Source organism: Coregonus clupeaformis, unplaced genomic scaffold (genome assembly GCF_020615455.1).
Source record: "Coregonus clupeaformis isolate EN_2021a unplaced genomic scaffold, ASM2061545v1 scaf2394, whole genome shotgun sequence".
NCBI lineage: Eukaryota > Metazoa > Chordata > Actinopteri > Salmoniformes > Salmonidae > Coregonus > Coregonus clupeaformis.
In genome coordinates, this window is record NW_025535848.1 from 28,560 (window position 1) to 40,801 (window position 12,242).

Here is a 12,242-nt window from a genome sequence, read left to right on the forward strand (position 1 = left end):
CGTAACATAACTGGAAGTAGCGTCTGTCAACAGACTGGGATGTGACAACTTTGTTCCGGTACGCTGATTTTTCACCACTAATCATTTGGACAAATCCCGATTTCGCAGGTGCTCGCATCTTTTCAATTTCAGAACGGGAGGGGACATTTGGCCCATAAACTTGCCGGAACCTTGCAGAGAGTTTCCGTTTAGGGGGTGGAGAGTTCGCAAGTGGCGTTAGTATCTTTCTCTTAGCATCTCCCCAGACCTTATCCAAGTATCTGACGCAATTATGCAAGATTTTAGTTCTGTTCCCCCAGATTATCTGGCTATTAAAAAAGCAATGCCTACTTTTGCCAATGATGAGTAAAGGCCGTTTGGCTCCTTTCAGGACCGCCAGTGCTTCTGTGATCGCCATATGGTCAGCCATACTCACAGGAGGAGGTGGACTACAGGGCACCTCTCTGACAAAGGAAATAATAAATAATAGGTCAAACATTAAACATGTTACCTAGCAACTTTATTGCATATGTAAATAAACCATGAAGGTCTATCGAGGCTTATTGCTATTCTCTGATGAGAATATTTTGATATAGTGCTATATTTTCTAAGTAATTTAATTTCTGGTTCACTTCAGACGTTAAAAGGTATAACAAGATAAAATAAAAATGACTACAGTGATGTGAATTCAGAGGTATACATATTCAACAGTAACACATTAGTAGACATTTTTAAATGGATGAAAGACAGTGATGGCCACTAACCTGGCTCTGCTCCTGTCCAATTTAGCATTGACCATGTCCCCAGATATGTCTACGTATACAGCACCTGGACGTCCATACATGCTAGTGCGTGCTGCCTTAGACAGACCAAACACCCTTCCATTCAGATCAATTAAGGCTGTGCTGTGCTCTTATGAAGCAGTTAAGGTACCTTGCTAAGCTGGAAAATTAGAGGTCAGAAAACAGACAATTGCAGGTGATACCAAATGATATGAAGAGGACTACACAGAGGGAGTCAGAGTAGACTGTATACCTTCTCTACCACTGAGGAGATCATATCCAGACTGCTAGACCTAGCAGAGAACTTACTGTACAATCTGCATGCCTCCACCTGACAGAGAAAGAGGACCACAAATAACACATGATTTCCTCTTTCAGCAATTCAACTGCTAGGGCCAGTTTCCCAGACAGAGATTCTCTATTGAGTTTGCTTTTTAGGCCATGACTAGGCTTAATCTGTGTCCTGGGAAACAACCCCTAATGTTCAAAAGTCAGAAATATCATGGTTGAATCGGTACCTGTGGAAACTCTTGAAACGCCCCAGTGGTCTCTTGGTTTTGATCGGAGGAGCCTCCAATAACAATCACAGGCCTACAGAGAGAGAGGTATCACACAATGACATCAACTGACAATCTGAGATAGTTTGGAGTCCTCAGATCATTTTTTGCAGTGTGCGGATAGCATCCCTTCTTTTGAAAGGACCACTGAACATGAGTAGTAGGGTCTTCTGTTTGTGGAGTTCTAGCATACCAGCAGTTCATGTTAGCGTTGGCCATTCCACCAAGTGCATGGATGAGTCCCGGTCCAGACACAACCAGACACGCACCTGGACTGGAGAGGAACAGACAGACAGAGGGACAGACAGGAAGACAGGCAGACAGACACACAAAGGATCAGACAGACAGGCAGACATAATTAGCAATGCAAAAAAGCTATGAAACTGACCCTCACACACTACACGCTCCTGTAGTCTATGTACGGGTAGTTAATATCACATGATTTGGGGAGAGCTGGTTTAGTAATAAAAAGGTGGCTTATTCCTGAGGATTGAGCTGCCATAGCTACTTCAATGACTGGAACACCAACTATTCCAAACATATATTCTACATTCTGTAGAGAGTTACATGTAGATACAGTATATTTACCTTTTTTTTAAACATTTTTAGTCATTTAGCATTTTCATACTGAATTGTATATGAATTGTTACAATGTAGTTTAGATTTTCTTTGCATTGACACACACATTGGCATGCATCAACAAGGGTGTTAACATATACTATTCCACATAAACATCTAAATGTTTTTCTACAACAATATTAATAGTTAGCTATACCAGTGCAATGACCTATGGCACACTTTCACAACTCGTAGTGCTACATTCTCACTGCCAAGGACATGATCAGCGACTAATATATTATTAGTAACACGGTTACACAGTAGAACACTGTTTTATATATATTGCACACACTTCACCTGAGCTTTTAGTGCCTCTGCAATGAGCTGAGCCCCAGTCACATCTTCCATTATTATTGTCGAGAAATCTGTTCAAAGTGCAAACGCGGTTAGCAATGATTTCTTGGACTTGTTGTTCAGTAGCTTATAAATCTTGTTTAGATCTCTTGCAAATCATTAGTTTTTGTCTGCTTTCCAGCATGCATTACATGAGTAGCTTTTTCTTCTTCAGTGGGGTTTATAGGCAGTTGGCATCCAACGTTATGGTGCATTACTGCCCCCTATTGTACAGAAGTGTGGACATGAGCCGTGCAATAGCAGTCATGAATATTTAATAAACTAGTAGCATTTTTCTATTTTATTGCAAGAAATACATAATAAGCCCTCATTATGTGTTTATAACTGCACTTAACTTAACACTTAACTCAATTAAGTCATTATGAGTGTATGACAGTATGAAAAAAAAATGTATGCACTCACTAACTGTAAGTCGCTCTGGATAAGAGCTTCTGCTAAATGACTAAAATGTAAAATGTAAATGACTTGAGTGTATGCATTATAGATATAGGCTTCATAGAAAGTGTTACAAATGTTCTCCTGTCATCTTATAGGAGATCCATTCATGGATTTAGTTATGGCTTGAGAATGTGACTGGTCTACAGAGTTCTCCTTTATGTCTGTCTTTATATGTGACAACAACTTTTCTGTATTATGTGTATTTCCACAATCAATAATCATAAACGGTACTTCACTATGAATACTTTTGACTATGTGGTTTGAAGTACTTTACCGTTATCTTGCACATACATGAAGACTACTATAGACAGAAATCAATGCAGTATTGTTTTATTAAATAAAGGCTCTGATTAAAATATCATATTAATAAAATCAGGCATTTGGCTAATTCTTCTTCCCAGAAGCTCCTCTGAATGGTTTGGAGATGGCTCTGGAGAGAGCGTGTAACACCCTGACTATGAGTGGGCGTTTACGGGACTGGGACTCCTGGGGAGCAGGGGCTGGTGTGGTTGTCAGGTCCTCTTTGGGTGGGGAAGTGGATGGAAACTCTGGAACCTCACACTCAGCATCTGTCATAAGAACATTTCATAATCAGAAAATGAATGTGTGTGTTTGTGTCTGTCCGTCTGCCAGTCTGCCAGTCTGCCAGTCTGCCAGTCTGCCTGTCTGCCTGTCTGTCTGTCTGCCTGTTTGCCTGTCTTTCTGTCTGCCTGTCTGTCTGTCTGCCTGTCCGTCTGCCTGTCAGTCTGCCTGTCTGTCTGCATGTCTGTCCGTCGGTCTGCCTGTATCTGTTGTCACTGTTTTAACAAGCTTGTCATAGGGTGATACATCAATATGACATTATCGATGCTTATCACTTACCCTGTGAAATATGAGTCTCTCTGAGACGTTTGGTAGGCAGCGCATCCAGTTCAGGGTGTCTCTTCGGTTCCCCTTTTGTCTTGAACAGCTGTTGACAAAACACATCAGGACAACTGAGCCTGTGTAAAATACAGAGTGTGCATCCCAAAAGGCACCCTATTCAGCTACGTAAGGCACTACTTTTGGCAAGGGCCCAGAGAGCTCTGGTAAAAAGTAGTGCACTATATAGGGAATAGGGTGCCATTTGGGACATAGCCATTGACTCTCTCCCATGTGTATTAGGATTGCATTACAGCGTCCTCACTCAACCTCCTAAAGAAAATGACAACAGTTTTGTTCTAATGCTGAGAGACAATAGGGGTGTAGTGAATCTGTAGGGTAAATTTCAGCCCTGCCTTACAGAGGTAATCTCAAAACACAGAGCACCCTGCCTTAATCATGATCTTTGGAAACGAATGCATTTTCGGTAGGGAAACGCCACTTCCTGTTCTTCTTAGTCTCTTCCCCTCTGGCAGAGGGAAGACGGGCCATGCCGTCAGCCTTTACATCAGCCGGGCTAAGGCTCCTGGCAGGGAATTCCTCAGTAGCATTAAGGTCAGCTACAACACCATGAGTGATGACACTTGTGGCATTGCTGGTGTCTGAGTGAGAAGAGCACGCTAGTGTGACCGACCTGTGTACAATAACTGGGAGAAGAGGATGCAGCCATTGAAGTCAGTCACTGCATCCCAAATAGTGCACTACTTTTGACCAGGGCCCATAGGGTCAAAAGTAGTGCACTAAATATGGAAGAAGGTGCCATTTTGGACACAACCAGTGAATTTCACATCATAAAACGCAATGTATTGAGCATCATGTTACAATTAAGTCCTATGCAGATGAAAATAGGTCCTTTCACTTACCATCCTCCATTGTAGACTTGGACACATAAGTCAGGCTGTCCATCACCACGTCTGTCATCAACTTGATGACCTGATCCAAAACCATTTCAGCCGATGGTGGCATAGGCCTTCCCATACACTGCCCCAGGAGTCTCCTAACAGAAGTCTGGGCAAAGTTGTAAATGAGCTCTGAGGCATCGTCCTTTGACAGCTTCCTCAGGGCTGGTTTAGGCAGCGCTGGTTGAGAGAGGCTTCTGTGGCCAACCATTGATTGAAGCTGGCGGTTTATGGTTATCTCCTGAATAAGACCATGGACCTTTGCAATCAGGTTGCCAGACGCACCTTGAAGGGCTTCAACTGACAGGAGCCTATCCAGATTTTCTTCTGCTGAAGTCATCTCTGGGTCGTCCGTCTTGATTGTGTCCATTATAGTTTTCACTATGATATTGGTGTCAGATATGTTTATTTCTTGTTGGCTCACAAGCGTTGACCGTGAACCTTTCTCATCCATTGCGATAGAGGAATGGGATTCTGTCCTTGTGATCTCATCGGCAGCACTCATGTCTGGCAACTGGTCAAGGCTCTCCAGTACAGAGTCTAACATGTTAGTGGCCATCAGACACTCCTCACTTGCAATCTGCCCAACAGATGAACTCTCAGAGTTGGCCACTCTACACTTGATCACATTTAGGATCAAGCTGAGCGTCTTCTTTGCAGTTTTGCTAAAGCCTTCTTGGCTGACTGCCACTGTTACGTCTTTTAGAGCCACAAGAGGTTTGCAACTTTCACTCAATCCACTGCCGTGGAGAGGAGAGGCTCTCTTCAAACTGTTGTTGCTCACAACTGACATACTCCTGGTGGGCAGAGTGAAATCCTCACTGCATGTGTCAATTACATGGTGGTCTGTTGAAGAGCCACTCGAAGACACAAGGGCTTTAGACCATTTAGCCAAACATACTTTTGACAAAGGCTTCTCACTTCTCACAGACGGAGGGCGGCTCCTGTCCTCAACAAGAGCAGTGTCAGCGGACTTAGAACGTCTGAGTGTCTCCACAGGGGTGGAGTCCAGCACATATTTGGCTGTGGTGACTGACACCGGTGGAAAAGAGAAAAAGATGTTCAGTCTATCCTTTACTCTGTGGTACATGGTTTGAGCAGCATTCAATAAGTTGTCAAAGACAACTCTGGGTTTGAGCTGGGACTCCAGCTTTTTCTCTTCTAGTGGGAAGGAGTCTGCGTCATCCACAGTGTACTGGGATACACTTTCAAGGTCTTGCATGATAATATTTACTATATCTTCGGCTGTAGAAACCGCATGGTGTGAGAAGGTGGTGCTAGGCATGCATAGCAAAGAATGGCTGGCTTTGCTAGCAGCTCTGAGAATGGTCTCACTCACAATGTGTTTGGCCTTAGCTCGGAACTCAGCACTGTGAAAGCTCTGGATGGAAATGTTAGAGGTTCTGCTGGCTGCACTAAGAGATTGCGTGAGTGTGGCAATCTCGGCTGACGTCACGTCACTCGAAATGGTGAGGTCCTCCAATTTCGAAATTATCGAGTCCAACTTCTGGTTGAAATCGAAGGATGAATTTGACGTGCTCTCCCCAACGGAAGCGGAGCAGTCTTCCTTTGAAGTGTCCACCCTCAGCACCGAGATCACCTGTTTGATTACCCCTTTAGTGCAGGTGTCGAGGGTGAGCTGGTGGGCTGAGGCTGAGAACTTAGAAGGGGTCTTACTGTCTGTCTTCTGTACAGGAGATTCCTCCACAGTGGCCTCAGTTACAAGTAGTCCAGTTGCAGAGAGCTCGATTTGCACAGGAGTATTTTTTCCCTCAGTGAGATGGTGGGAGGTGAACAGTTTCCTTAGTTTGTCCAGGGTTTTGGTATAAATCATCTGGGAACCTGAACTCACTTCCACCCAAAACATTTTGCGACCTGATTTCGTACGCATGGAGGCCTTATTGACCTCAGATACCTCATGCAGGTCGGAAATAATTCCACCAAAGAGATCAGAGGATGCCTCCTCAATATTCTCTGAGGAAACATGGACAGATAGGATTTCCGACAGTTTCCCACAAGAGTCGGTTCTATCCAGCGCAGCAGTATATGTCACAGCTGCATCCTGAATGACCTGAATGATGCATTGCTCAGCTTTGACAATATACTCCTCCACTGGTTGACCATGGAGGATGTTAACTTTATCAGCAGGGAGCTCCTTCTGAATACTCACATTCTCCTCTGATGGGCATCGGTTGTTGAAGATAATGCTCTCAGTGACCATCTTAGAGGAGGCGAGAGATGAGTCGAGAAGCAGAGATCTGTATATTGTCGAGGTGGACATCTCTGGGTGCTTTATCACAGCAGCCTCCTCCAAAATGGCCGACGGGCCCTGGAGGATGTCAGAGATATCCATGTCCTCAATGGTCTCTACCAGAGACGATAGTAGGTCTCTGGCTGCCAGGTTGGTAGGTCTCTGGTTCTCGAGCTCTGTTTTGATTGCTTGACAGGCAGTTGCCAGAGCAACAGCAGAGCGAGAACACAACTGCTTCAAGGTGGAGTCAGAAAAAGATGATGACAGATCTGTCATGGACATGGTGGAGAGTTGACTGTCAGATACAAACGGACTGAGTTTGACAGACACCTGTCTGACCAAGTCCCCAGCAAGAGCTCTCATATCTATTGCTCCACTAGCTGAGTTGTGGGAGCAGGCACTCTGTGCCCTTGACGGGTTCCTGTTATCCAAAAATCCTGTTATCCAAAAAACCTCAAGTACAAGATCCACAACATCGGATGACACTTCTGTCATTCTGTTGTCGGACAGAAATGTACTTGGATGAATGGTGCCTGCATTCACAGTCCAGTCGCAAATGGAGTTGTTGGACTGACTCTGGACTAGTGGAACTAGACAGGTTTCACTTGGACCTTGGCCAAAGAGCTCTGCCATTTTGAGCAGAACTGATCTTAAGACCTTCGACTTGGAAATGTTCAGCAGTGGGTCGTTGTTGGACAGTCTGGTGGATGGTCTGCTAGCCGATCTGTGAACCACTAGGCTTTGTATTTCTGCCGAAATGGCAGTTAGAAAATAGGTCAAGGGGCTGGTCGCTCTCCCCTCATTTCCTCCGTTGGTTTTAGCCTTGATGATGCTCTCTATGATGATGACTATGACCTGTCCAGCCAGAGGACCCAAGATGGCCTCAAGCTCCCTCTCTTACTCAAGGGGAGACTTGTGGCCGAGCGCAATATGCTCTATGGCATGGGAATACATCTTAGAAGTCGCCATGCTTAGCATCTCTTGGGCAAACTGTTGACTTGCTGAGATACTTCCAGTCAGCAGAACTAGAGTTCCCTGACTGACACTTCGCATTAGCTCAGCCAATCTGGAGTTGAGAAGGTTTATAACCAACTCGACAATACCCATCATAAACTTGCCGTCCGTTGACATTTTGCTTGGTCTGTATTTCTCATGTCTACTCCGTTTGGGCAGCGGTACGATGTCACCCTGCGACTGGCCGCTCTGGACCATGTCGAAGACAGAGTCCTCAGAGATGCCAAACACAGATCTCAGTGGTGCTGAGTGTGGTCTGTGTCTCATCTCTCTATCGCCACCCTCAGGTGAGGAGACATATCACTCTTTGTCCTCACTCAGCAAAGAGGTCAAACACCTGCAGAATGCACAACAGAAATTAATAGTACATGGTAACAAAATAAAAGAATATGATCCAAGAATTTGGGACACAAACTCAACCTTGTTATTGTTATTCAAAGGAAGCATTGTGAACCATCTCAAACCACACTCAGTCCAAACATTAACATTTAGAGTAAACTTTTTAGAGTGGTTGTGTAGTATCTAAGTAGTATTTCTCACTAAGTGGATCTGGAATGGATATTTGTACCTATAACAGGAAAGACCTGCAAAAAGAGGAGGTGATAGAGCTAGGTATCTGTGAGAGGAGGGGATAGGGCTAGGTACCTGTGAGAGGAGGGGATAGGGGTAGGTACCTGTGAGAGGAAGGGATTGGGCTAGGTACCTGTGAGAGGAGAGGATAGGGGTAGGTACCTGTGAGAGGAGAGGATAGGGCTAGGTACCTGTGAGAGGCGTGGATAGGGGTAGGTACCTTTGAGAGGCGTGGATAGGGCTAGGTACCTGTGAGTAGAGGGGATAGGGCTAGGTACCTGTGAGAGGAGGGGATAGGGCTAGGTACCTGTGAGAGGCATGGATAGGGCTAGGTACCTGTGAGAGGAGGGGATAGGGGTAGGTACCTGTGAGAGGCATGGATAGGGCTAGGTACCTGTGAGAGGAGAGGATAGGGGTAGGTACCTGTGAGAGGCATGGATAGGGCTAGGTACCTGTGAGAGACATGGATAGGGCTAGGTACCTGTGAGAGGAGGGGATAGGGGTAGGTACAGTGGGGAAAAAAAGTATTTAGTCAGCCACCAATTGTGCAAGTTCTCCCACTTAAAAAGATGAGAGAGGCCTGTAATTTTCATCATAGGTACACGTCAACTATGACAGACAAAATGAGAAAAAAAATATCCAGAAAATCACATTGTAGGATTTTTTATGAATTTATTTGCAAATTATGGTGGAAAATAAGTATTTGGTCAATAACAAAAGTTTCTCAATACATTGTTGTATACCATTTGTTGGCAATGACACAGGTCAAACGTTTTCTGTAAGTCTTCACAAGGTTTTCACACACTGTTGCTGGTAGTTTGGCCCATTCCTCCATGCAGATCTCCTCTAGAGAAGTGATGTTTTGGAGCTGTCGCTGGGCAACACAGACTTTCAACTCCCTCCAAAGATTTTCTATGGGGTTGAAATCTGGAGACTGGCTAGGCCACTCCAGGACCTTGAAATGCTTCTTACGAAGCCACTCCTTCGTTGCCCGGGCGGTGTGTTTGGGATCATTGTCATGCTGAAAGACCGAGCCACGTTTCATCTTCAATGCCCTTGCTGATGGAATGAGGTTTTCACTCAAAATCTCACGATACATGGCCCCATTCATTCTTTCCTTTACACGGATCAGTCGTCCTGGTCCCTTTGCAGAAAAACAGCCCCAAAGCATGATGGTTCCACCCCCATGCTTCACAGTAGGTAAGGTGTTCTTTGGATGCAACTCAGCATTCTTTGTCCTCCAAACACGACGAGTTGAGTTTTTACCAAAAAGTTATATTTTGGTTTCATCTGACCATATGACATTCTCCCAATCCTCTTCTGGATCATCCAAATGCACTCTAGCAAACTTCAGACGGGCCTGGACATGTACTGGCTTAAGCAGGGGGACACGTCTGGCACTGCAGGATTTGAGTCCCTGGCGGCGTAGTGTGTTACTGATGGTAGGCTTTGTTACTTTGGTCCCAGCTCTCTGCAGGTCATTCACTAGGTCCCCCCGCGTGGTTCTGGGATTTTTGCTCACCGTTCTTGTGATCATTTTGACCCCACGGGGTGAGATCTTGCGTGGAGCCCCAGATCGAGGGAGATTATCAGTGGTCTTGTATGTCTTCCATTTCCTAATAATTGCTCCCACAGTTGATTTCTTCAAACCAAGCTGCTTACCTATTGCAGATTCAGTCTTCCCAGCCTGGTGCAGGTCTACAATTTTGTTTCTGGTGTCCTTTGGCAGCTCTTTGGTCTTGGCCATAGTGGAGTTTGGATTGTGACTGTTTGAGGTTGTGGACAGGTGTCTTTTATACTGATAACAAGTTCAAACAGGTGCCATTAATACAGGTAACGAGTGGAGGACAGAGGAGCGTCTTAAAATAAGAAGTTATAGGTCTGTGAGAGCCAGAAATCTTGCTTGTTTGTAGGTGACCAAATACTTATTTTCCACCATAATTTGCAAATAAATTCATTAAAAATCCTACAATGTGATTTTCTGGATTTCTTTTTCTCAATTTGTCTGTCATAGTTGAGGTGTACATATGATGAAAATTACAGGCCTCTCTCATCTTTTTAAGTGGGAGAACTTGCACAATTGGTGGCTGACTAAATACTTTTTTCCCCCACTGTACCTGTGAGAGGCATGGATAGGGCTAGGTACCTGTGAGAGGAGGGGATAGGGGTAGGTACCTGTGAGAGGCATGGATAGGGCTAGGTACCTGTGAGAGGAGGGGATAGGGCTAGGTACCTGTGAGAGAAGGGGATTGGGCTAGGCACCTGTGAGAGGAGGGGATAGAGCTATGTACCTGTGAGAGGATGGGATAGGGCTAGGTACCTGTGAGAGGAGGGGAAAGGCGTGGGAGTGCGTGTGCTGCAGGCGGTTCTGGCGCTGGTGCACCTAATGGGTCCTCCACTACAGCTGAATCTGACGCTGCGGCCAAGAGAGGTCACCTCTCCTGCCTCATTACTTCCTGATCCAGAAGAGCTTGGCGAATCAGAGAGCTCTATCTACATGGTGAGGTCAAGGGCGGGAACAACCACAGTGGATGTAGACTCCATCACCCATGCTACAATATCCATGCACTTGGCACTAAACTCATGTCTGCTCATCTGCAATGTTAAAAGACCATACAGAGGTAGTTTGTTAAAGGGGCTGCACTGATATAAAACGTAGAACCATTTACTCAAGCTAGTCAATTAAAGCAGTGGTTCAGGATTAAAGGTCCTGCAGGATTTCCACAAATGAATGTTTGGTCCATTTTACCAACATTAACTACTTTAGAGGTGACTATAACTCACCCCGGCACGCATATTCTCACTCAGCAGATTCCAATGATTGAAAAGTAAATAAATGCAAGTACACAATGAACTACATGACATTACCTCTATTATCTTAGAATACGTTATGGATGGACATTACCTCTATTATTTTAGATTACGTTATGGATGGACATTACCTCTATGATTTTAGATTACGTTATGGATGGACATTACCTCTATTATTTTAGATTACGTTATGGATGGACATTACCTCTATTATTTTAGATTACGTTATGGATGGACATTACCTCTATTATCTTAGATTACGTTATGGATGGACATTACCTCTATTATCTTAGACTACGTTATGGACTGACCTCTATGGAACTAGGCCACACCCAGACATCCCTGATTGGTTATTTGGTCCGTTGAGTCCTTTGTATTGGCCCGAGACTATGGGAGACTCTCAATCTCCTCGCCTCCTTCTCAAAACCCATTGGATGAGAAGGTCAGAAGGGCGGGACCTCTGGCTTTCTCACCCAATGGGTTTTGAGAAGAGAGGACACGAGGAGTATGCAATTGAGATAGGGAACATATCTAGGGGATGCATGGGGAAGCCAAAGAGCAACTTACTCGTCCTTCATGTCCTGCACAAAGGTGTGTAGGTCTGGGTAGCTTCTCTTTCCCCTGCTGAGGGTGAGGCTGGTCTGGGAAGTTTCATCCTTGTGGGTCACGGTAGTGAATGTCACCACTGCATCCTGATAGCGACAACAGAAAGCAGAGTTAGGGTGGAATTCAATTTTGCGTCATTAAAACACAAAATATCTCAATGAAATGTCATACATGTAATAGAAAAATACATCAAATACATCAACTTGTCCGAGAGAGATTTACATGGTTACAAAAACGTCACGCCAGGGTAAGCCTACACGAAATACAGCCCTTATTTTATGTGTTTCTAAAATCGCCTATGGGAAAAATGAATGGTGGAAAAACGATTGGAACCATTTCCCTGTTTGACCGCTAGGTTTTATGGGTATTATCACACCTCCACTGTGGGACTCTATAGAGGGGTTGGTTGTTAAGCAACAAAACTGGCATGCAACTATGGGGCAAAATAGACAGGGTTTGACTT

At 44.7% G+C, this 12,242-nt stretch overlaps 1 protein-coding gene across 1 annotated transcript; it reads right to left on the minus strand.

Moving 5' to 3' along the window:
* Positions 1–230: 230 nt before the first annotated feature.
* On the minus strand, positions 231–2,539 carry LOC121562527 (2-hydroxyacyl-CoA lyase 1-like). The gene is made up of 7 exons (XM_045219468.1): positions 2,234–2,539; positions 1,512–1,592; positions 1,280–1,352; positions 1,015–1,092; positions 744–838; positions 331–443; positions 231–247 (listed from the first exon to the last, which is right to left on the minus strand). Exons 2-7 carry the CDS (start codon positions 1,535–1,537, stop codon positions 231–233), a joined length of 402 nt encoding a protein of 133 aa, XP_045075403.1. The 5' UTR covers positions 1,538–1,592; positions 2,234–2,539.
* Between the last annotated feature and the right edge of the window lie 9,703 nt (positions 2,540–12,242).

Excerpts from the sequence above, each read along its gene's own strand:
- LOC121562527 (XM_045219468.1), bottom strand. The coding sequence starts at position 1,537 with ATGGCCAACGCTAACATGAACTGCTG. Across the intron at positions 1,353-1,511 it reads AACGCTAACATGAACTGCTG|GCCTGTGATTGTTATTGGAG; the intron begins GTATGCTAGAAC and ends CTCTCTCTGTAG. Across the intron at positions 444-743 it reads TTGGACAGGAGCAGAGCCAG|AGAGGTGCCCTGTAGTCCAC; the intron begins GTTAGTGGCCAT and ends TTCCTTTGTCAG.